The 26219-nt window shown below is 45.9% G+C and overlaps 1 protein-coding gene across 1 annotated transcript in view; it reads right to left on the reverse strand.

Moving 5' to 3' along the window:
• The window catches only part of gpx3 (glutathione peroxidase 3), a 34761-nt gene extending 13019 nt beyond the window's left edge, over nucleotides 1-21742 (reverse strand). The window contains exons 1-5 of the mRNA XM_072590307.1: nucleotides 21648-21742; nucleotides 19651-19752; nucleotides 17888-17957; nucleotides 16781-16934; nucleotides 1919-2075 (exon numbers count right to left, since the gene is read on the reverse strand). Of these exons, the coding sequence (XP_072446408.1) occupies nucleotides 1919-2075; nucleotides 16781-16852 (229 nt within the window). The 5' untranslated portion in view covers nucleotides 16853-16934; nucleotides 17888-17957; nucleotides 19651-19752; nucleotides 21648-21742. The remainder of the gene's footprint in view (nucleotides 1-1918; nucleotides 2076-16780; nucleotides 16935-17887; nucleotides 17958-19650; nucleotides 19753-21647) is intronic.
• Nucleotides 21743-26219: the final 4477 nt, after the last annotated feature.

Consider the following 26219-nt stretch of genomic DNA (forward strand, 5'->3'; position numbering starts at 1 on the left):
GGATTCCCCTACCTCAGGGAGAAGGCCTTGACTGTTTATCCTATCCATGCCCCTCATGATTTTGTAAACTTCTATAAGGTCAGCCCTCAGCCTCCAACGTTCCAGTGACAACAGCCCCAGCCTGTTCAGCCTCTCCCTATAGCTCAAACCCTCCAACCCTGGCAACATCCTTGTAAATTTTTTTCTGAACTCTTTCAAGTTTCACAACAGCTTTCCGATAGGCGGGAGACCAGAATTGCACACAATATTCCAACAGTGGCCTAACCAATGTCCTGTACATGACCTCCCAACTCCTGTACTCAATACTCTTGACCAATAAAGGAAAGCACACCAAACACCTTCTTCACTATCTACCGGCAACTCCACTTTCAAGGATTAAAATCTCCACCTCTCCAGTTAGGAAGCAAGAACACCAGCTCCAGCAGAGTTCAGGGAGAGATTACCCTATTGGTTGTGCTCCCATTTTCCCCAGGAGTGATTAAAAAGGGAAGCCAAGTGAGCACGAGGGAGAAGGAAACAGGAGGATAAAATGCTGGTGGGAGATGAAGTCGGGTTGGAGAAGGATTAGGTAACATATTAACTAGGATAGCTCACTGCTGATTCACAGCACCAGGCACTCAGGTTTGATTCCAGCCTCAGGAGACTGTGTATGGATTTTGCACATTCTCCCCGGGTCTGCACAGGTTTCCTCCCATAGTCCAAAGATATGCAAATTAGGTGGATTGGCAATGGGAAACTGACCATAGCGATCAGGAATGTGTGGGTTAGCCTAAGAGAAATATAGACATAGGTGGGGTTGCTGGATGGGATGCTCTTTGGAGGATCAGTGCAGACTTGATGGGCTGAATAGCCTCGTTCCGCACTTTAGGGACTCTGGGAGTAGGCCATTCAGCCCCTTGAGCATGTTCTATCATTTATAATAATCATGGCCAATCATATCTCAGTCTCAACTCCATTTTCCTGCCTGCTCCTCATAACCCTTCAACCTGTTACTAATTACAAATCTATCTCCTCCTTTAAATTTATTCAGTGTCTTAGCATCCAGCACACTCTGGAGCAGTGAATTCTGTAGATTCATGACCCTCACAGAATGAATTCCTCCTTGGAGCAAAGACGTGCAGGTTAGGGTGGACTGGCCGTGCAAAATTGCCCAATGTGTAGGTTTGGTGGACTGGCCACAGGAAATGCAGGGATAGAGTGGGTCTGTGTAGGATGCTCTTTGGAGGATAGGTATGGACTAGATAGGCCGAACAGCCTGCTTCTGCACTGTAGGGATTCTGTAAATCATCTGTTCAAATTCATTTGCTCCTCAGACAGCACCTTCCAAACCCACGACCACTTCTGTCGTGCACTTGGGAACACCACCCACTACCTGCAAGTTCCACCCCACTCACCACCCTAACTAGGAAATATATCACTGTTCCTTATTTGGGTCAAAATCCTGGCACTCCTTCCCTACTGGCACTGTGTGTCAACCCACCACAAGTGGACTGCAGCGATTCAAGATGGCAGCTCACCCCCACCTTCGAGGGCAACTAGGGATGGGCAGTCAATGCTGGCCAGCCAGCGACGCCCAAGTCCCACAAATTAATTTTTTAAAAATCTGTTTTAAATCTGCCAAAGTTGGAAGTCACATGACACTAGACTATAGACCAACAGGCTTATTTGAAATCCCAAGCTTTCGGAGTGCTGCCCCTTCGTCTGTGCCCTTCCCTCCACTTCAACTGATGAAGGTGCAGCGCCCTGAAAGCTTGGGATTTCAAATAAACCTGTTGGACTATAACCTGGTGTCAAGAGACTTCTGACTTTGTCCACCCCAGTCCAACACCGGCACCTCTGCACCAATAAATCTGCCAACGCCTACAATGGATGGAATATAATTGTCAGCACAGTCAGTGGAGCTGCACGTCATCCTCACCCTTATATTGGGGCGTCAGGCCTCAAAATGTGGCGACGTTGACGACCAGGATTAGCTTTCCCGCGTAGTCATGAAAGGAGATGTTTCTGCTTCCGTCTATAGTTGTTGCTCCATAGTCATGGAGTGAACCAGGGGCTGAGCTGTTGCAGTGAGAAGTCTGGAAACAGAAAGGAGAAAGGAGGTTTACTGTCACTTCTCCCCGCAACCTGCTGCTGCACCCAGAGCAACCTGCAACCCCTGGCGCTCTGGCCACAATCTGTAGGAATCAGGAAGAATACCGCAAATTCAGGAGAGAGACGAAGGCTGGAATGATGAGGAAGTGATGACTGCAGATGCTTGCGATCAGAGTCAAAAAGCCTGGCGCTGGAAAAGGGCTTATGCTCAAAACGGCGACTCTCTTGCTCCTCAGATGCTGCCTGACCAGCTGTGCTTTTCTAGTGCCACAGTTTTCAACTAAGGCTGGAATAAGGAAGGCTAACAGGAAAGGATGGAATGCTTCATAGAATCCCTACAGTGTGGAAACAGGCCATTAGCCCCAACAAGTCCCCTCCCAAGAGTAACCCACCCAGACCCATTCCTTTACCCTATTCCCTTACATTTACCGCTGACTAATGCGCCTAACCTACACATCTCTGAAATACAATGGGCAATTTAGTATGGCCAAACTTTGGACCTTTTAATCTGCACAGCTTTGGACAATGGGAGGAAACCGGAGCACCTGGAGGAAACCCGCACAGACACAGGGAGAATGTGCAAACTCCACACAGACAGTCGCCCAAGGCTGGAATCAAACCCAGGTCCCTAGTGTTATGGGGCAGCAGTGCTAACCACTGAGCCACCATGTTGTGCTATAACACACAGTAAAGTGTTCTTCAGACATATTAATGGTAAGAGATTAGTGAAGGATAGAGTGGGGTCCAAACAGAACAAACAATATAAGCTGATCATTGAAGCAAAGGATATGGCAGAGTTATGGAGTGGGTACTCTGCTTCTGCCTTTACCAAATTCGAAAATGGTGACAATGGCCCAGTTGAAAATGTGGGTGTTGAGTAACTGAGCAGTATAGTGTTAGATAAGGAAGAGGTGTTAAAAAGCCTGGCAGCACTCCAGGGAGAGAGAGGTCACCGAGTTCAGATGCGATACATCCTGGATTGCTGAGAGAGAGGTAAGGGAGCAAATCGAGGAGCCATTGACAGAAATTCTCCAGAACTCTGTGAATACAAGATTAGTCCCGGGGGGGGGGGGGGGGGGGGGGGGTTGCTGGAGGATCATAAATGTGACACCTTTGTTTAAGAAAGGGAAAGAGGATAACCCAGAAAACTACAGACCTACAAATCAGCGTGACATCAGTAGTGGGAAAACTAATGGAGGCCATAATACAGGATAGACTGGAGCAAAATAAGCTAATACTTGACTATCAATATGGCTTTGTCAAAGACAGGTCATGTCTGATAAATGTAATTGAGTTCCGTGACAAGGTGGCACAGATAGTGGATGTTGTATATTTGGACTTTCAGAAAGCATTTGATGCAGTGCCATCTGGCAGGTTGGTTGGAAACTTAGGAATGTTTGGGATTGGTGGGTCCTTGACAACATGGATTAGAAATTGGTTAAAAGATAGGAAACCCAGGGTATGTATTGGTAGGCATTTCTCAGACTGAGATGGAGTTGAAACACGTGTTCCCCCAGGGTTGGTGTTGGGACCCTTGCTTTTTCTGATTTATATAAACAATTTGGAGATGGGTATTGATGGCAAAATCTCTAAATTTGCAGATCATTGAAGCAAAGTTAGGGAGAATAATGAACAGTGATGATGATGCTGAGCAGCTTCAGAGGGACATTGACAAGTTGGTGAAATGGGCAGGCACTTGGCAGATGAATTTCAATGCAGAGAAATGTGAGGGAATGCATTTTGGTATAAGGAACGCAGAGAGACAGTACAGGCCTCAATGGGACAACTCTGAGGGGAGTACAGGAGCAGAGTTCACGTACATGATTCTCCGCGGTGACCAGGCAAGCTGAATCAGTTGTTATGGCGGCTTATAGGATCCTGGGGTTTATAAATAAAGGCTGAGAGGATAAAAGCAAGGAAGAGATGCTCCCCCTCTATAAATCATTGGTCAGATCACAATTGAAGTAAAGTGTTCAGTTTTGAGCACCTTATTTAAGGAAGGATGTTAAAGCCCTGGGGAGAGTGCAAAGGACATTTACGAGAATCATACCGGGAAAGAGGGATTTCAAGTACAAGCAAATTGAGTTTATTCTTATTGGAGCAGAGAAGATTAAGAGGTGACCTCCTTGAGGTGTTTAAAATTATGAACCATTTTGACAGGGTAAAGAAGGTTTTTGTGTTCCCATTAGTTGGTATGTCAATAACTAGGGGTCACAATTTTAAGATTGTTAGCAAGAGAGCTAGGAGTGAGATGAGGAGAAACATCTTTACTCAGAGAGTCATTAGGATTTGGGATGCTGTGCCTGAGGGAATGGTGGAGGTGATTCTGTAGGACATTCCAAAGAGAGCTGGATACATATTTGAAAGTGATGAATTTAGAGCGTTACAGAGATAGGGCTGGAGAGTGGGACTAGCTGGGTAGCTCTTTCATAACCTCATCCACATCCCGCCCCTCCGCCCTCAAACCCCAGCCCTCCAACCGCAACAAGGACAGAATCTTGTTGTCCTCACCTTCCACCCCACCAACTTCCATATACGTCGTATCATCATCTGCCATTTCTGCCACCTGCACACGGACGCCACCACCAGACGTATATTTCCCTCCCCACCCCGGTCCACTTTCCATAAAGACCGTTCCCTCCACGACTAACTGGTCAGGTGTCGCCACCCTCCTGTCCTGGCACCTTCCCCTGCCACCACAGGAATTGCAAAACCTGCACCCACACCTCCCCCATCACCTCCTTCCAAGGCCCCAAAGGAGCCTTCCACATCCATCAAAGTTTCACCTGCACATCCACCAATATTATTGACTGTATCGGTTGCTCCCGGTGCGGTCTCCTCTACTGGATGCCTTCTCAGAGCGCTTTATAGAATATCTCCGGGACACCCGCACCAATCAACCCCACTGCCTCGTGGCCCAACATTTCAACTCCCCCTCCCACTCTGCCGTGGACATGCAGGTCATGGGCCTCCTTCACTGTCACTCCCTCACCAATTGAGAAAGAATGCCTTACCTTCTGCCTTGGGACCCTTCAACCCCAGGGCATCAATGTGGACTTCACCAGTTTCCTTATTTCTCCTCCCCCCATCTTAGCACAGTTCCAAACTTCCAGCTCAGCACGGTCCTCATGACCTGTCCTACCTGCCAATCTTCCTTCCCACCTATCCATCTACCCTCATCTCTGACCTATCACCTTCACCCCCACCTCCATCCACCTATTGCACTCTCAGTTCCCTTCTCCCTAGCCCCACCCCCCTCCCATTTATTTCTCCTCCCACGAGGCTCCCTGCCTTCAGTCCTGATGAAGGGCTTTTGCCCGAAACGTCGATTTTCCTGCTCCTCGGATGCTGCCTGACCTGCTGTGCTTTTCCAGCGCCACTCTAATCTTGACTCTGATCTCCAGCATCTGCCGTATGCACTTTTGCCTAGCTCTTTCAGGAGCCAGTTACAGACACGATGGGTTGAATGGCCTCACTCTGTACTGTAAAATTCTATGCATCCCTTAACTTATATCACTGAAGAGGACACGCTATTTGATCATTACCAAATTGCTGCTTGTGGGAGCTTGCTGTGCACAATCAGGCTGCTACGTTTGCTACATTACAACATTGCCTGCACTTCTAAAGGACTTCATTCACTGTAAAGGTCTGACAGACACCTAGATGTTGGTGAAAACGGTGTTGGAGAAATATAACTAGTGACTCATGGACATTTACTACACAGAAGACAGACCATTCGGTCCATCGCATATGTACCTGGTTGACAAAGATCTGACTACATGAATTCTATTTCCAGTTCTTCGCCCTTTGCCCTGGAGAGTGCAGTAATGCAACTGCATATCTAAATACTTTTTAAATGCAATGAGAATTTCAGACAACTGTCCTTTCAGGCAATGAATTCCAGACTCCCATCACCTCTAGGTTAACTCAGAATCTCCAGCTCGCCTCCTGGCCTTCTATCTTTCTGGTTACTGGTCCCTCTGCTAATCAAAAAAGTGTTTTCCTATCCACTCTCTCCTTGCAGAGTATAATCTTATGCACCTCCATCAAGCCCTCTGTCAACATTCACTGCTCTGAAGAAAACAAGCCCAGTCTACGCAATCACTCCTCATGGTTCAGACCATCCTGAAAGCAGAAGACAGCAGATGCTGGAAATCTGAAACCAAACCTTTCCAGCTGTGGGCTATTTCAATGAACCATTGTGCTCCCATTTCCACCCCTGGCATGCTACAGTGTTCCAACAAAGTTCAATGCAAACTGAAGAGGTAACCCCTCATTTTCCACAGAGGCACTTTATAGCCTCTAGGACTCAGTACTGAGTTCCTCAACTTCAGAACATGGTCTCTGTCCTCCATTGCGATAACTGTCTTGCTCTCAACAACAGACCCATTCTCTTACTTTCACACCTAGCATTGCACCTATATCTTCCCTTTATCATGCACAGACTAGATGGGCCAAAGGATCTCTTTTGGTCTCTGCCCATTGAAGTTGCCATAGTCCTACCAGACCATAGGGCTGCTCTCTCATTAGAGAGAAATGACTGGCGGTGCTTTAACCTGAGGGTCACCATGCCTCAGGCAAGGGGAGAGGTTGAGAAGGACAGTTCTACATGGTAACCTCAGCCAGTGCCATGATGTTGACATCACTCTGTATCCAGTCAACGGAGCTAACCAACCCCCTAATTCTGACCATTAGTACTCACCTTGTCTTTTGTTCTGAGCCACCTCGCCATCTGTTCCACTCGCTCCTCCTCCCCCTCGCCATCTGTTCCACTCGCTCCTCCTCCCCCTCGCCATCTGTTCCACTCGCTCCTCCTCCCCCTCGCCATCTGTTCCACTCGCTCCTCCTCCCCCTCGCCATCTGTTCCACTCGCTCCTCCTCCCCCTCGCTCCTCCTCCCCCTCGCCATCTGTTCCACTCGCTCCTCCTCCCCCTCGCCATCTGTTCCACTCGCTCCTCCTCCCCCTCGCCATCTGTTCCACTCGCTCCTCCTCCCCCTCGCCATCTGTTCCACTCGCTCCTCCTCCCCCTCGCTCCTCCTCCCCCTCGCCATCTGTTCCACTCGCTCCTCCTCCCCCTCGCCATCTGTTCCACTCGCTCCTCCTCTCTCTCTCAACAATAAAGAAATTTCAATTTTCCAACACCTTTCAGCGCTGAAGAAGAATCACACTGCACTCAAAACGTTAACTCAGTTTCTCTCTCCACAGATGCTGCCAGACTTGCTGAGTTTCTCCAGCACTTTGTTTTTATTTCAGTATCCTGATGAACCTCCTTTGTACCATCTCCAGTGCATTCACATCCAGAATTGTACACTGTGGTCCAGCTTTGGCCTTACCAGTTCCAACCTAACCTCCCTGTGACTCGGCTAATTCCATTTATCTTCTTAATCACCTTTTATTATTATTAATGATTTAATAATATTTTAATACTTCAGTAATTGCGAGAAATCTGGATTCATTCTTGGGATGGTGACTGGGTGTACACGTGCTTGTGGTCAAGGGTTTAAATCCCAACATGGCAGATGGTGAAATATGAATTTGGTCAAAATCTGGAATAAAAAGCTAGCCTAATGACGACAATGTCATTATAAAAAAACCATCACCAATGTTCCCTTTAGAGAAGGGGATTTCCTATCTTTACCTGGTCTGGCCTACATGTGAGTCCAGACCCATAGCAACGTAGTTGACTGTAATTGTCCTCTGGACAACTGGAGGTCAGGAATAAACACTGGATCACGTCAGCAATGCCCCTACCCCATGAATGAAAGTATATGTCCTTAAATAGCCTTCAGGTCTGAGCATGAAGGAGAGACAAAACACGGAGATCAATGGGGCACGGAAGTGGGCCTAAAAATCAAAGAAATGTGCATTTTTGTAGCACCCTTCACTGTCTTAGGTTGCCCCCAAGATGTTTTACAGCCAATAAAGTACGTTTTTGAATTTAATCACTGTTGCAACATGAGAAGCAGTGGTTCCAATTGTACACAGCAAGATCCCATAGGCAGTTTGGCTGGCTCAGCTTTCTCCCCCCCCCATTGATGTCACTTGAAGGATGACTGTTAATCCAAGGGAATTGGAAGAAGGGTTTTACCTGACAGGAGCTGTGGGATCATTTCTTCCACCTGGGAATGTAGACCGCATCTTGACATTAATATCTCACCTGAGGTGGGCAGATACCTCCGGCAGTTCCAAACTGCCCTGGGGGTGATGGAGAGCTTGCAGGAGCTACTCCAATCTCTTGGGAGGTGACTGAGCCACTGAGAAGCCAACACAGTGCCTGCCCCTCAGGCATTGGGTTGGGGATGTTGGCTTTGGCAATGTTTTCATTCAAGGATTGGCTCAGGACTGTGAGTTTCTGTTGTGGGTCTTCATATGAAGGGATCATAGGATACAGGAGCAGAATTAGGCCATTCAGCCCATTGGGTTCACTCTGTCATTTGATAATGGCGGATGTTTCTCGACCCCATCCTCCAGCCTTCTCCCTGTACCTGTTGTTCCCCTTTACCAATCAAGACCCTACCTATCTCGGTCTTAAATACACTCAATGAGTTGGCCTCCACAGCCCTCCGTGACAATGAGTTCCACAGATTCCCCACCCTCTGGCTGAAGAAATTCCTCCTCATCTCAGTTCTAAAAGGTCCTCCCTTCACTCTGAGGCTGTGCCCTTGGGTCTTGGTGTCTCCTGCCAGTAGAAAGACCTTCTCAAAATGTCCACTCTATCCATGCCTCTCGTATTCTGTCAGTCTCAGTCAGAGCCTGCCCCCATCCTTTTAAACTCCATCGAGAATTGACCCAGAAACCTCAATCACTCCTCATGTGACGATCCCTTCATCCCTGGGATCATTATTATAAATCTCCTCTGGATCCCCCTCTCCAAGACCAGCATATCATCCCAAAACTGCTCACAATATTCCCATTGCAGTCTGACCAGAGCCTTGTACAGCCTTAGCAGTATATCCTTGCTCTTGTTTCTAGCCCTCTTGAAATAAATGCTGACAGGATACCCCAAATCATTAAGCCTCTGGGTGAAGGAGGATGAAGTGGCTCCTTGACTTCTTTCCTCGGTTGGTTTCAACAAGAGTAATTTAAAACAGATCCTTTTCTTCCTGGTTACCTTGCTCCCAGACCCAGATGAATTTTACTTTGGAAAAGGAGCCAACATAACCAGGCTTTGAGATAATAAAAGAATGTGTTTATTAATTATTAAGTCTGAGTGCAACTTTGTTTGATGCAGGGCCTTGGGGGCTCTGTGTACATGATCTTGACGGGTTGGTGGTCAGCTGTGGGTAAGCAGAGGGCGGTTAGTGTGTGGAATGAGCTTTCTGAGGAAGTGGTGGATGTGGGTACAATTACAATGTTTAAAAGACGGATGGATACGGGTTTGGTACTTTTTGGTGCAGCTGTTTGGGTGCTGGCATTTTGGCACGGCCGTTTGTGCGCCAAACTTAGTTGCGCCAGCCCAATTGGCGACGGACATTAAGGCACTAAGAACATTTCTTTATTTGTAAATCTGTCTGTATGGACAGTTTTAGTGTAACAAAATTTAATGTTTTTATTTTTCAATAAAGTTACAGTTTTAAAACTTTTTGAAGTTCTACCTTTGAATGATGATGAATCAATCAACATTTTTTCCCTAGCGCCAAAATGTCTGTCACCAAATAGGCTGGCGCCCAAACGGCCGTGCCAAAATGCTGGCGCCCAAATGGCTGCGCCCAATCATCTCATTCTGATGGATACTTGGATAGGAAATGTTTGGAGGGATATGGACCAGAAGCAGGCAGATGGGACTAGTTTATGTTCAGCATGGATTGGTAGGACTGAAGGGTCTGTTTCTGTGCTGTATGACTCTATAAAGCTAGTCACAAGGATAGGGGCTGCACTACCCGTTTTGGCATTCTCCCACACCCACAGCCAGACAGGTACACAGCTCTCCCTCCTCCACCTCTTCTGCTGAGGATGTGTTGGATCGCTTTCCCAATGGCATCTCTCGAGGGGCTGTCAGAGCAGGTCAGCTTCTGCTCTGCATCAAGGTGGCAATCCACAGAGGGGAACAACTCACTTCTGAACGACCTGAGAATATTTACTTTGGATATCAGGGGAGAGAGTTCTCTTAACAATGCACAGGAGCAAACCAGGTCAGTCTGATTACAGCTGGAATGCGGTGGACAGTTTGGTCCCTTATCTAAGGATAACTTATACCAGCCTGAGGCAAACCAGAGAAGGGTCACACAGCGGACAGTAGGTATAAAGGGACTGTCTACTGAGCGATGCTATGTATTTTGGACCTGCACTCATTAGAGTTCAGAACAATGAGAGAGGACCTTATTGAAACAGACAAGATTCTCATGGACCCTGTTTGGATAGATTGAAGATGTTGCATCCCCTTGTGGGAGAATCTCGGACAAGAAGGCATTATTTCAGAGTAAGGGATCACACATTTAAGACAGAGGTGCAGAGGAATTTCTTCTTAGAGGGGAGTGAATCTGTGGAATGTTTTGCCCCACATGCAGGCAAGTGGAATTGAGGATCATCAGATCAGCCATTGATAGGCCAAATGGCCTACTCCTGCTCCATGTCCTATAGCCCTACGATGTAAGGCAGCGCAGCACCACTCTCTCCAGGGCAATAAGTGCTACCCCAAGCAGTGATACCTGCATCCCATAGACAATGAAGAAGAGGGAGAGAATATGAAATGGAGCTGGTGGGTTCTGTGGTGGAAAGATAGAATGGGGAGGGAGAAAGCGAGGGGTAATAGGATTATGGGGCAGCGATTATATAGTCGCTGGACCAGTAACCATAGAATCCTTGCAGTTCGGGAAGAGGCCATTGGCCCATTAGTATGCACTGACCCTCCGAACAGCATACCATCCTGGAATAGTGATCCTGAGACCCTGGCTCATACTCTACAGGCATGGGTCCAACCAGGCAGTTGGTAGAATGTACCTTTAGTGAGTTAGTCATAGAGTCATAGAGATGTACAGCATGGAAACAGACCCTTCGGTCCAGAAGGTAAAGCTAGTCTCAGTGATTGTGCCCACTAAACCATCATCGATGGTTGTAGAGACCCCATCTGGTTCATTATTGTCTTTCAAGGAAGGAAATCTGTCATCATTACCCAGTATGGCCTAGTGTGATTTTTAAAAAATGTGGTTGACCCTTAACTGCCCTCTGAAGTGGCCAAGCAACTTCAGGGGGCAAATTGGGACAGGCAACAAAGGATGACCCTGCCAGAAGTGTCCACGTCCCGTCAAAGAATAAGAACTTAAAAGTATCAGTGAGAGGTTTGGGAGGCATGGTAGAGAGAGAGGGATGGAACTTAGAAAGGGGAGAGACAGAACCGGAGAGAGTTATAAAACCAGAGAGAGAGTGAGCTGTGCCAAGCGAATGTCCTGAGCTTGTTTGCTTGCACACACTGCTGATAACACTTATCTTCAACAGTTGCCACCAAATGGAAGTCAGAATGTTTATATCCTCTGTTTGTTTTGTCACTGCCTCAAGAACTTGACTTGTGGGAAAAAAGTCATTTCCTGACACAGCCTTCCTTATTAGAGGCTGTAAACAACAGGATGACAATTGCAGGCAGTATCTCATTCAGGAACAACCAGGTGCCTGACTGTCTAACTCCTATATTGTCTAACTACAGGCCTGGCTCATGAAATTATGGTCCAGTTTCGGCTGGTTTAATGCCTGACTGTGTTTATTAGATTTCAGATGAATTAGGTCAGGTTGATCTGTGTGCGTCACCGAAATATTTCTGCATTTCAAGCTGGAAAACATGCCAAAGTAAAACTCTGGTTCACCACACTGGAGAGGTTTTAGTCTCCACTCTCATGACATTGGTTTCCTGACATGCCCATATGCCCTCCAAAGAAATATCTGTTAAATAACATTTTCAAAAAGGACCTGGCTAGGGAATAATTTGGAGATTTGGTGGTGTAGTGGTCCCTGGAAAAACCGGGAACATGAGTTCAAATCCCAGCCACAGCGGCTGGTGAAGTTTAAATTTGAATAATTTATCTGAAATGGAAGTGGTGGTCTCACTAATGGTGACTATTGCTGTTCAATACCCATCTCGTTCACTAATGTCATGCAGAGAGAGGCCATTCAGCCCATTGAGTCCACACTAGCCCTCCAATGAGCTTCTCACCCATACACAGACCCTAACCCTATTCCGGTAACCCTGCATTTCCCATGGCTACCCCACCTGGCATGCACATCCCTGGATATTATGGACAATTTACCATGGCCAATTCACCTAACCTGCACATTGTTGTCCTTCAGGGAGGGAAACCGACTGTCCTGTACAGTCTAGACAAGCAGGAGGCTGGGAGAACAGAGCAAGCATCAGGAGATGGAGAAGTCAATGTTTCGAGTATAACCCACCCCCACCCCTGAAGAAGGGTTACACCCGAAACATTGACTTTTTCAACTCCTGATGCTGCCTGGCTGGCTGTGTTCTTCCAGCCCCATGCTTGTCTACTTTGGATCCCAGCATCTGCAGGTTTTTTTTACTCGTCCTATATGGTCTGTCATGGATCTGTCTCAAATATCACACTCCCACTATCATGTGATTGGCCTAGAGCTGACCTTGGGAGCGGCTAAGTTCAAGGGTAGCAAAGGGGGTGGGTAATAAACTGCAGTCTTACCATACATCACATGATGTGACAAAGTTTAAACAAAACCCCAGGGTTTGTTTTCCTTGGAGAAAGAGATTTGATCGAGGTGCCAAGTTTACATAACGTGGCCAAAGAGAAGTTGTTTCGTTAGCTGAGGAGATAAGAACTAGGGGATATGAATTAATGCTTTGTGCAAGAGCTTCGGGGTGGGAATTGAAAGGATGGATTTCTTTAAACACTGATCTGTATGACCTGGGACCCCCTGCCCCTGAGGGTATTGCAGGAGATGTTTAACAATGTCTACAGGAAAGTGGATGGGTACATGAGGACAACAAACTCATTGGCCTGAGGAGATGGGACAGACGGGACCGCTCTACACATATGGACTCGATGGGCTGAGTGGCCTCCTCCTCTGCCATTAATGACTCAATGATAACTGCTGCAACATTTTATACTGAGACACATAGGAAGAAGTTCAGGCGATGAGCAAAAACTCAACGAAAGAGGTGGATTTTAAAGGAGGTTCCTAATGTGACAGAGTCAGAGACAGAGAGATTAGGGAAGACTTCACATCTGAGACACAGCCCCTGATGGTAGAATCATCCCAGAGACTCATTGGAGTAGCAGCAGCAGCAGCAGCAGCAATCTCAGACTTGTAGCACTGGAATCCTCTTCAGGGATTTGGAAACAATGATAAAAATTTTAAAATCAAGGTGTTGGCTGGTTAGGAAGCCAATGTATGTCAGTGAGCACAGGGCTGATAGGTGCACAGAGCCTGGTATGAGAATGGGAGGTGGGCAGCTGAGATTTAGATCACCTTAATTTAGAATAGAATTAGGCTTATTATTAACTCAAGTTACACAAGAACAGGAGTACAGTAAAAAGTGTACAATGTCACCAACACAGTGTCATTTAAGGTACAAATCTTAGCTACAAGAAAAAGAGAAGAGAAATGTTACACTACATTTCAGGTATACATACAGATCGTTCTTCTATAACATGACAATTGTGTTCCTCTGTAACATTGTGCTATAGAAAATCGCCCTGTAGAAGATTGCTAACTAAAAGTAGCTATACCCGTTCGGTAGAAAGTTTGCATTATCTGAGCAACATCCACAATTCATCAATTGTGTTATAGCCAATTCGTGCTGACGAACCGCATGTTATAGCGGAACGACCTGTAGGCTAAGTTAGGAAGGTAAGAAATAAAGTTAAAAGGATAGAAATTACAGCCTTTCTATAGATGGTGTAAATCAGGAGGTGGCCAGGGAGCATTGGATATTCAGATCTGAGGGTTATAACGATGTGGCGGAGTGGTTTATCGAATAGGGAGAGCAATGTACTGCATTGTGGAGGTAAACATTTGCCGTCTTGGCAATGGAGGGCATCACTAATAATTAATACCAACTTTTCTGGCCTTCTAACTGAAATACTGAGTCTTTGTTGACAACCAGCAGATCATTTTGTTTCATTTATTCACAGATTGTAGGTGCCACTGGATTGGATCCACATCTATTGCCCATCCCTAATTGCTCAGAGTGGTCTGGAGTTGCAGGTAAAGGCAGGCGTTTCCTCCCCTAAAGGACTTTAGTGAACCAGATTCTCTGGACAATTGACTCTTAAGTTCAAGTTGTTTTCGTTGATCTGAAATTCCACCATCGGCTGTGGCAGTATCTGAACCACAGCATTAGCAGGGTCTCAGGATTAGGAGTCCAGCGACAACGCCAACCCTCCCTTAAATACTCATGCGCCTCTAATGGTGTGTTAAAGAGGAACGGAGGAATGAATTAGAGATAATAAGCACCATGACACTCCCGTCTCGTACCAATACAGATTATTTATCAAAATGACAGAAGCTGTTGAACGAAAGGATATGGAGATGGTGGGTGAATGGGGCAAAAATTATCCACAAGAATGGACCAGATCCAAAAGGTTACGGCTTCCAGGAACAGGCTAAAGATTTTTAAATAAAATTATGAAAAGGTAGACCTAGAAAAAATAATGTTTCCATTGACAGGGAGACAAGAGCAAAGAGCTACAAAGAAAAATGTATCCAATCAGGAATTCATAAACAAGGTTTTGATGTAAGCTCTTTAGAATGTGGAACTCGATACTGCAGGGAGTGGTTGAGGTGTACAATGTAGGTCAAATTAAAGAGAGGTTAGACATACGTTTGAGTGAGAAAGGAATAGGAGGCTGTGCTGTTGGTGTGGGACAAAGAAACAACACGGGAGGAGGGTCCTGAGAGAACAAGCCCCAGCATTGACCGGCTGGGTCCACTGGGAGCAGTGGGTGAGCCAGGAATAGAGTTCTATGGACATACTGTTCTCCTGTCAATAATGCTGCCTGTCCTCAGTTCTGAGGATGTGAAAGTAACTATAAACAGGGAATGAAAAATCGGGGAGGGTTGTAACAACTATTGGTGTGGCGTGGGAGGGATGGGAAATTGGAGCTATACAGCACATAAACAGATCGTTCGGTCCAACTCATTTATGCTGACCAGGGTTTCCCAAACTAAACTATTCCAGCTTACCTGGGTTTGGCCTGTATCCTTCTAAACTTTTCGTACTCATGTACCTGTCCAAATGTCTTTTAATTGTTACTGCATCTACCACTTCCTTCGGCAGTTCATTCCACACAAGAACCACCCTCTGTGTGAAAAATTCACCTCCGAGGTTCCCTTTAAATCTTTCTCCTCCCACATTAAAAATATGTCCCCTCAATTTGAACGCTCCTAACCTAGGAAAAAGACCTTTGTTATTCACCTTTTTATGCCCCTCATGGTTTTATTAACCACAACAAGGTCACCCCTCCTATGCACCAGTGAAAAAAGTCCCAGTGTATCCAACCTGTCTTTATAACTCAACCACTCCAGTCCTCGTAATATCCTGGTAAATGTTTTACGCACCCTCTTCAATTTAATGATAACCTTCCTACAGCAGGGCCACCAGAACTGTACACAGTACACCAAAAGGAGGGCAAAATGCTATTCTGCACAATAACACTCTCTGACAAATCAACTGTGGGTGGCACGGTGGCACAGTGGTTAGCACTGCTGCCTCACAGCACCAGAAACCCGGGTTCAATTCCCGCCTCAGGTGACTGACTGTGTGGAGTTTGCACATTCTCCCAGTGTCTGCGTGGGTTCCCTCCGGTTTCCTCCCACAGTCCAAAGATGTGCAGGTTAGGTGAATTGGTCATGCTAAACTGCCCGTAGTGTTAGGTGAAGGGGTAAATGTAGGGGAATGGGTGGGTTGTGCTTTGACAGGTCGGTGTGGATTTGTTGGGCCGAAGGGCCTGTTTCCACACTGTAATGTAATCTAAAAAAAACAGTTAATCACACAATGAGGTAGATTGAAGCTGGTGTTCACAGGCACATCAACTCACTGACTGGCACCTGTTGGTAAGGGTTTCATGTACCAGGACATCTGTACTGTTAAATCAAATATCAAATCTCACACCCAATCCCTCTCTGGCATCTCGACTGGCTCACACACGATGGGCAGAGTGTCCTCCTTTTGTGCCCTGATTTTTTTTTCTAAATACCTATACAAGGGCAAATGCATGGGGATGCGGTGGGTGGGGAGGGCCAGTATGTGGATAGTTCCACAGGAGAGTCATCACGCACGCACAATAAGCCAAGCAACACTCTCCTGCACCGTGATGATTCAGTGGTACAATAAAAGGTCACTTTAACTGGGAGCTGGGAAGGAAACTGGATTTTGAGATATATTTTGAAGTGGCCATGAGATGGAGGGCAAGACGTGGAGGGGGAGACTAGCCTGGACCAAAAAGGCAGGGGCTGAAAACCAAAACACAAGAAACCGTTTGTATTCCCTGTTAAGATTAAGTTATTAATTAAAAGCATAGACACATATCCCTAGTGAATACAGAATAAAACATTAGGGTCTAACCTGACAAAATATTAATGAGCCATAATGAAATTTAAGATAGAAATAAACATAGAACTGAAATGACAGATGAGGCATATTTAATTGATAAAAACTGTTGCTGTCAGTTGCTTTGAAGGTTAATAAAACTCGCTATTCAGTGCCTGGTTAAAAACCACCTTTACCTGGCTAGCTCCTGCCTGTATCCAGCCCAGCAGGAGCGACAGCAGGAGCCCATACTTGTTCAAGGTGCCCATTATGGAAGCAGGACAGTCATCTCCCAGTCAGTGGCTCGGACTCAGTCACTCAGGACTCAGAATCGTTTGAACAAACATTGTCCTATTTAAACACAGAGCAAAGTGAGTCAGGGCAGGAGACAGCCAATCAGATACACACAGGTTATGTGTTTGTCTTTGTGTTTGATGTAACCCTTTCAATGCAGAATTAGTGAGCCCTCAGGGCAGTGCTTTCAAATCAGATGTGTCAAAACACACCATAAAACCCATATGAATACTGACAAATATCCAGGGCACCACTGTAAATGCTGGCACACTCCCCAGGACATCCTGCCAATTCTCCCACACCCCGCCCCCAGCAGCTCCCCTGTAAATACTGACACCCCCCCCCCCCCCCCCCCACACCCTGCCCCCGGGGGACCCCCCTGTAAATACTAACACATCCCCCCCATACCCTGCCCCCGGGAGACCCCCCTGTAAATACTGGCACACTCCCCTCACACCCTGCCCCCAGGCCTCCCCCCCACCCCGTAAATACTGACACACTCCCCACACACCATACCCCTGGGGGACACCCCCTGTAAATACTGACACACCTCCCCCCCACACCTTACCCCCGGGGGACCTCCCTGTAAATACTGACACACTCCCCTCACACCTCGCCCCCATGGCCCCTCCCTGTAAATACTGACACATTACCCAGGGGCCCTTGGGGAGCCCTGTAAACATCAACATGTTCTCTGGAAGACTTACTTAAAGCTAACACACTCTTTGTGGTCCCCAGCAATATCAGCACACTCCCTGGGCCCTCAGTGTCTGCTGATTCACTGCCCAGCTCCCTTGGTAAAAAGAGAGACCATTCCCTGGGCCCTCAGTTTCTGCTGATACACTGCCCAGAGTCCCCTTGGTAAAAAGGCAGTCCACTCCCTGGGCCCTCAGTTTCTGCTGATACACTGCCCAGAGTCCCCTTGGTAAAAAGGGAGACCATTCCCTGGGCCCTCAGTTTCTGCTGATACACTGCCCAGAGTCCCCTTGGTAAAAAGAGAGACCACTCACTGGGTCCCCTGATAAAGGTGGAGATACTCCCCTGGTGTCAGAGTAAATATGGACACAACAGATCACGAACCTATAAGAGAAAAACAGTTAATATTTGAGTTGAGGTCATCTTTCATTCTGATAAAGGGTCATTCTGACCTGAAATGTGTACAGGTATTCTGTTTCTCTCTCTAAGGATATTGTCTTGACATATAGAGTATTTTAAGCACTTTTTGATTTTCTTACTGTTATGATCCGAGCTGGGAATACGGGATATGTCAGATCCCAGCTGGGAAAACCGGACATGTCAAATCCAAGCTGGGAATACGGAACATGTCAGATCCCAGCTGGGAAAGTGGGACATGACAAATCCAAGTTGTGAAAATGGGACATGTCAGATCCCAATTGGGAAAATGGGACGTGTCAAATCTGAGCTGGGAATACGGGACATGTCAATTTGCAGTATGAGACCTGCTTGATATAGCATAAGTTCAGCTTTTGCCATTGATTCACTTTAGTGGTTAATCACTGAACGCATGCACAGGAAGCTGCCAGTGTTCTTTAATGAAATAACATAAATCTACTTTGCAACAGAGAAAAGGCTCCATATATTACATTTATTAAAAACCTTAACATAAACAACAAAACAAAGCTTCAGCAATAGTGTTTGGAGATACTCAATCTCAAGGAAATTTCATTCCTATCTCATTGCTTTATTATTATTTAAACTGACTATTTCTAGTTCTCCTTCTTGGATGGTTGATGTATTTCTTTCCAGTCTGATGGCCTGAGCCTCCTTTAGCACTGATAACTCTAATGCTTCTGTACAAACCCTCACAGCTTGGAGATTTCTCAACCTGAAATTGTTCCACTAGGAGGAAACTTCTGAACTGAAATTCTGATTCTCATGAACTGAAATCAAACTAAAGTAATTGCTCTCAACCAGCCTGTCGCAAATGCAGCAGTTTGAATATTTCATCAATTAATGACCATAATTTACCTGTTAATTTGTGTTTAACTCGTATTAATTCTGCATGTTAGAGTAGAGATTGATAGATAGCAAAAAAGAAATTGCTTTATTGATTCACGTAGAGGACAAAGTTTCCTGTTTTAAGGTGTGGAATCTTGCAACTTTGTTCTTTTAGTGAATGGACCAGTTTTGGTCGGCATGCACCAGTTTGGGCCAAAGGGCCTGTCTCTGTGCTGTAGGACTCTATGACGCTAACATCATGGGTATCCTGACAGACATTTAACTAAATCATATGATGCTTTAAACATTACAAATGACTTTTTGGCCTCTTTAATAAAAATTACTTTCACAGAACTAAAATCAAAAACTTATCTGACTCTATTTTTAAAATTCAAATTCTCAGTAATATCTTAAACAGCTTTATTACAACACACTGAATGTTTCCTGTTCTTCAAAGGTCATTTTACTCCTTCCTCCTTGCGAATGCTGTGCTCCACCTTTGTACTCCACCACTCCAAAGCTATTAAAAACTTCCCCAACCCACCGAACCTGTGTCTTATACCATCTAGGAGGACAATAGCAGCAGATACATGGGAACATCATCACTGGCAACTTCCCCCCAAGCTGCTCGACATCCTGACTGGGAAATATATCACCGTTCCATCCATATGTCAAAGTCCTGGACTTCCCTTCCTAACAGCACCCTGACTGCAGCGCTTCATGAAGGCAGCTCACCACTCCTTCTCAATTAGAGATTGACAATAAACAGTGCAAGTTACAGCCTGATGATGATTTTATTTCACAAAACATCTACCTGTGGTGAAGCCTGTGGCTGGTAGATCGGACTGGCCCAGGGCAATATGAGGTACTGGGTTAGTTTTCTCACCGTGAGCCCCAACACGAATTTAGGAATTACCTGGAAAGACAAAAGGATACATGAATGTAAACTGCAACACACCATCAAATACAAACTTTAAGAACTTGTTTTCATTGGAACGTCAATGGCTGGGCTAACATTTATTGTCCATTTCTAATGGCCCTTGAGAAAATGGGGTTAGCTGCCTCCTGAAGCACTGCAGTGCATTGGGGTCAGGTCCTCCTGTCCGGAAGAGAGTTTTAGGATTTTGACTTGGCAACAGGGAAGAAACAACTGATATGGAACTGAGAAGGGATTTCTTCTCTCAGACGGTGGTGAACCTTAGGAAGTTTCTGCTCAGAAGTCTCTGGAGACTAAATCAGTGTTAGTTCAAGATAGATTGACAGATGTGGAGCTGGAAGAGTACAGCATCGGAGGAGCAGGAACGTCAATGTTTCGGGTCCTGACCTGCTGGGCTCTTCCAGCAGCTGCAGTCCTTACTATCTCCAGATTGGTACATCATAGTTGCCACAGATGTCAAGGGATATAGGATGGTCATAGAGATGTCCCCTCACACTGAAACAGACCCTTCGTCCCAACTCCTCCATGCTGATCAGATATCCTAACCTAATCTAGTCCCATTTGCCAGCACTTGGCCCATATCCCTCTCAACCCTTCACATTCATATACCCATCCCAGATGCCTTTTAAATGTTGTAATTGTACCAGCCTCCACCACTTCCTCTGGCAGCTCATTCCATACACGCACCGCCATCTGTGTGAAAAAGTTACCCCTTAGATCCCTTTTATATCTTTCCCCTCTCACCCTAAACCTATGCCCTCTAGTTCTGGACTCCCCCACCCAGGGAAATATCTTGTCTATTTAACCTATCCTTGCTCCTCATAACTTTGTAAACCTCTATAAGGTCACCCCTCAGCCTCCGATGCTCTAGGGTGCTAGAATATGGTGTTAAGGTAGATACTCAGCCATGCCCTGGAATCGTGGAGCAGGCTAAAGGGACCAGATGACCTACCCCTACTGCACTGTCCCTAGGTTGGATGGTGAGTGACTTGGAGGGGAACTTGGAGGGGTCATAGTGTTCCCAATTACCTGCCACCCCTGTCCTTCTAGATGGTAGTGTTTGCAGGTTTGGATGTTGCTGTCTCAGTGGGTTGCTAAATGCATTCTGTTTTCCCTGGAGTGTTGGAGGCTGAGGGGTGACCTTATAAAGGTTTACAAAATTATGAATGGCATGGATAGGATAAATAGGCAAAGTCTTTTCCCTGGGGTGGGGGAGTCCAGAACTAGAGGGCATAGGTTTAGGGTGAGTGGGAAAGATATAAAATAGACCTAAGAGGCAAATGGCGAATATAACTGTCCCATGCAGAAACGCGATGTGTTGCTTGTCATACCACGGACTAAGTCTGCAGGATAGTGAATGAGTTAGCAACTGAACTGTGAGGGATTAACAGAGTAAATGTTTGAACAAATCAGGGTTGACAACATTTCAAAAATGGTAAAAACAATGACTGCAGATGCTGAAAATCAAATACTGGATTAATGGTGCTGGAAGAGCACAGTAGTTCAGGCAGCATCCAACGAGCAGCGAAATCAACGTTTCGGGCAAAAGCCCTTCATCAGGAATAAAGGCAGTGAGCCTGAAGCGTGGAGAGATAAGCTAGAGGAGGGTGGGGGTGGGGAGAGAGTAGCATAGAGTACAATGGGTGAGTGGGGGAGGGGATGAAGGTGATAGGTCAAGGAGGAGAGGGTGGAGTGGATAGGTGGAAACTGCTGTGCTCTTCCAGCACCACTAATCCAACATTTCAAAAATGTTTTACATGGATGCCCTTATGAAAGGTGCGGAGGAAATGCAAGTCTTTCATTTTATTTGTCTATTGCAGCTAATGAAGAGAACTATCAGGAGTGAGAATTCCCAAAAAGGTCAGCATTCCCACCTTAAAGGCTGAGATAATTCCTTTCCTTGTCTGAATGTCTCCGTTCGTTCATTGCTTTCTTCCTCAGGCCTGGATTCAGCTGTCTTGCCCACAACCAGTGAAGAAGCTGCTGACTTTTAACTCTTCCCTTCTCTTGCCACTTCTTTGATGACAGACAGGATACTGCGGAGGATGTGATTGTGGAGGTTAAGCTGCTGGACTAATAATGTTATTCTAAATTGTACCAACTTGCTACATATCTATTTGTAAGCTGCGGGTGTTGCTGACTAAACAGGATAGAACATTGGCTCTTATTGCAAGGATATTGGACTATAAGAGTATGGAAATCTTACTGCAACTGTTCAAGGTGCTGCCAGACCACATCTAGAGTACTGTGAGCAGTTTTGGCCCCCTTATTTATGAAAAGATATTGTTTCCCTGGAGGCAGTTCAGAGAAGGTTGATTTGGATGATCCCTGGTGTGGAGGGATTGTCTAATGGGCAAGACTCGACTCACTGGAGTTCTGAAGAATGAGAGGTGATCTCACTGAAACATTTTGGATTCTTAAAAGGCTTGACAGGGCAAATGCTGAGAGAATGTTTCCTCTCTCACTCCTATCGGAAAGATGTTGTGAAACTAGAAAGGGTTCAGAAAAGATTTACAAGGATGTTGCCAGGGTTGGAGGATTTGAGCAATAGGGAGAGGCTGAACAGGCTGGGGCTGTTTTCCCTGGAGCGTCGGAGGCTGAGGGGTGACCTTATAGAGGTTTACAAAATTATGAGTGGCATGGATAGGATAAATAGGCAAAGTCTTTTCCCTGGGGTGGGGGAGTCCAGAACTAGAGGGCATAGGTTTAGGGTGAGTGGGAAAGATATAAAAGAGACCTAAGAGGCAACTTTTTCACACAGAGGGTGGTATGGGTACGGAATGAGCTGCCAGAGGAAGCGGTGGAGACTGGTATAATTCAAAGTTTGGGAGAAGATTTGTAGCTCGGGTGCTCGTTGCTTTGGTTCTGTTCGCCGAGCTGGGAATTTGTGTTGCAGACGTTTCGTCCCCTGTCTAGGTGACATCCTCAGTGCTTAGGAGCCTCCTGTGAAGCGCTTCTGTGATCTTTCCTCTGGCATTTATAGTGGTTTGAATCTGCCACTTCCGGTTGTCAGTTCCAGCTGTCCGCTGCAGTGGTCGGTATATTGGGTCCAGATCGATGTGCTTATTGATTGAATCTGTGGATGAGTGCCATGCTTCTAGGAATTCCCTGGCTGTTCTCTGTTTGGCTTGCCCTATAATGGTAGTGTTGTCCCAGTCGAATTCATGTTGCTTGTCATCTGTGTGTGTGTGGCTACTAAGGATAGCTGGTCGTGTCGTTTCGTGGCTAGTTGGTGTTCATGGATGCGGATCATTAGCTGTCTTCCTGTTTGTCCTATGTAGTGTTTTGTGCAGTCCTTGCATGGGATTTTGTACACTACATTGGTTTTGCTCATGCTAGGTATTGGGTCCTTTGTTCTGGTGAGTTGTTGTCTGAGAGTGGTTGTTGGTTTGTGTGCTGTTATGAGTCCCAGTGGTCGCAGTAGTCTGGCTGTCAGTTCGGAAATGCTCTTGATGTATGGTAGTGTGGCTAGTCCTTTGGGTTGCGCCATGTCCTCGTTCCGTTGTCTTTCCCTTAGCCATCTGTTGATGAAATTGCGCAGGTATCCATTTTCACCAAGACAGGGGACGAAACGTCTGCAACACAAATTCCCAGCTTGGCGAACAGAACCACAACAACTGGTACAATTGCAACATTTAAGAGGCGTTTGGATGGGTATATGAATAGGAAGGGTTTGGAGGGATATGGGCCGGGTGCTGGCAGGTGGGACCAGATTGGTTGGGATATCTGGTCGGCATGGACAGGTTGGACCGAAGGGTCTGTTTCCATGCTGTACATCGCTATGACTCTATGACTCATGGGAGAGTCTGGGACCAGAGGGCAGCGTCTCAAAATAAAGCGGCATCAATTTAAGACGGAAATGAGGAGGAATTTCTTCTCTCATGAATCTTTGGAACTCCTTGCCACAGAGAGATGTGGATGCAGAGTCCTTATATATTTAAGGCTGAGATAGATAGATTCTTGATCAGTCGGGGAATCAAAGGGCAGGAAAGTGGATGTGAAGAGTGTTGGATTAGCCATGGTCCTATTGAACAGCAGAGCAGGTTTGAGGGGCCAAATGGCCTACTCTTGTCCCTATTTCTTATGGTCTTATGGCTGAACCAGAATTTCTTGCTGGTCCCTAATTGTATTTGAGAAGGTGGTGGTGAGCTGCCTACTGGAACCACTGCAGTCCATGTGCTATAGGTAAAACTACAATGCTGTTAGAGAGGGAATTCCAGGATATTGACCCTGTGACAGCGAAGGAATGGCAATATATTTCCAAGTCAGGATGGTGAGTGGCTTGGAGGGGAAGTTGCAGAGGGTGATGTTCCCATGTTCCCCTGTCCTCTGGATGGTAAAATTCATGTTTGTGTGGTGCTTTAAGAAGCCTTGGAGAGTTGCTGCATCTTGTGGGAAGTGGGAAGTATTCCATCACACTCCTGACTTGTGCCTTGGAAACGGTGGATAGGCTTTGGGGAGTCAGGAGGTTGACTAACTCACTACAGGATTTCTAGCCTCAGTCCTGTTCTTGTAGCTATTGTGTTTATATGGTTAGTCCAGTTGGGCTTTTGGTCAATGGTAACCCCAGATGATGATAATGGGTAATTCAAAGCCGGTAACAGCATTGAATATCAAAGGCAGATCCCAGTTTTCAGCAAGCCAACTAATTTCCTATGAATCAATACTGAAAAAACAAATGCCCATGACTTGACAAAGGGTATCCTTTGTAGAGCAGAATTAGAAAGTCATTACCCCTCAAGTCAGCAACGTAGCATCAGCCTAGCCTGTGTATTGAGTGCTTAAACAAGTGAAGTTCAACACAATGCTGGGGGGGTCAGACAAGAGTCAGTTTTCTTTCAGACCTTGGATACGAGACATCATCTTTTTTTTAAGGCACACCCTCTTTGACTCCTTGCTGCAAGATGTAACTAACATTTGAACAAAGGCAAGGCACTGCAGATGCCGGAAACAAACACAGAGAGTGCTGGAGAAACTCAGCAGGTCTGGCAGCACCCGTGGAGAGAAAAACAGTGTTAATGTTTTGGGTCCAAAATAACTTTTTTTCAGAACTAACATCCTGACTCACCCTGACCCCACAGCTGACAGTGTGAACAATGCTGGAATCTACATCTCATTATTTTGACACCTCACTTTATTTAACCCAGGGCTGGATGTCTAACCGCCTGTGGGCTGCAGGCATGATCTAAGAATACATTCCCACAGGATGCCCCAAACTCCTGCCATTTTCAAGATCCTGGGGGGGGGGAAGGAACAAAGGAACAGGAAGTGCAATTGCCACTCAACCACTGTCAGTCATGGACTATAAATAAACTTAACATACTAGATGGCTGCATTTTTCATCAATGACATGCTGCCATCTGATTAATAGCCTCAATTTTCACCTCACAAACGTAGGCATTATTTACCTTCTTGTGAAGATGAATTTACAGCATACTCACTCTTTTCCTCAGATGCCAATGACATTTCAAAATGGTAGACATCCCGCCCATACTTCTTGCTTAGTTTTAAGATCCCTGGGATCTTGAAGAGTTTTGCCGAGGCTGAAATTGTTGGCCTATTGTTCTGGTGGTAATGACCATTTAAGCTCCTTGAAGAACTTAAAATCAAAGAATCATACAGTACAGAAGATTTCCTTTGGTCACTTGAATCTGCCAAAGTGGCCCAAAATGTACATCAGTCCCACTTTCCTGCACTAGGCCCCATAGCCTTGAATGTTATGACACTTAGGTTCAGGGTCGGATTAGAACAAGTTAGCATGGATTAAGTAAGGGTGGGTGTGCCTGACAAACCTGTTAGAATTCTTTGAAGAGGTAACTAGTAGATTAGACCAGGGAAACCCAATGGATGTTATCTATCTAGACTTCCAAAAGGCCTTTGATAAGGTGCTTCATGGGAGGCTTCTGAGTAAGGTAAGGGTGCATGGTGTTCAAGGTGAGCTACTAGCATGGATTGAGATTGGCTGTCTGACAGAAGGCAGAGCGTTGGGATAAAAGATTCTTTTTCAGAGTAGAGCCAGTGACAAGTGGGGTCCTACAGGGTTCAGTGTTGGGCCGCAGCTGTTCACTTTATATATTAATGATCTGGATGAAGGGACTGGGAGCAGTCTGGTGAAGTTCGCTAATGTTACAAAGTTAGATGGACAGGCAGGTAGTACTGAGGAGGTGGGGAAGCTGCAGAAAGATTTAGACAATTTGGGTTCAGGAAATGGCTGATGAAATTCAATGTGAGCAAATGCGAGGTCTTGCACTTTGGCAAAAAAGAATACAGGCACGGACTATTTTCTAAACAGTGAGAAAATTCAAAAAGCCAAAGTACAAAGGGATCTGGGAGTGCTAGTCCAGGATTCTCTAAAGATTAACTTGCAGGTTGAGTCTGTGATTAAGAAAGCGAATGTAATGTTGTCATTTATCTCAAGAGGGTTGGAATATAAAAGCAGCGATGTG

Source organism: Chiloscyllium punctatum, chromosome 20 (genome assembly GCF_047496795.1).
Source record: "Chiloscyllium punctatum isolate Juve2018m chromosome 20, sChiPun1.3, whole genome shotgun sequence".
NCBI classification, from domain to species: domain Eukaryota; kingdom Metazoa; phylum Chordata; class Chondrichthyes; order Orectolobiformes; family Hemiscylliidae; genus Chiloscyllium; species Chiloscyllium punctatum.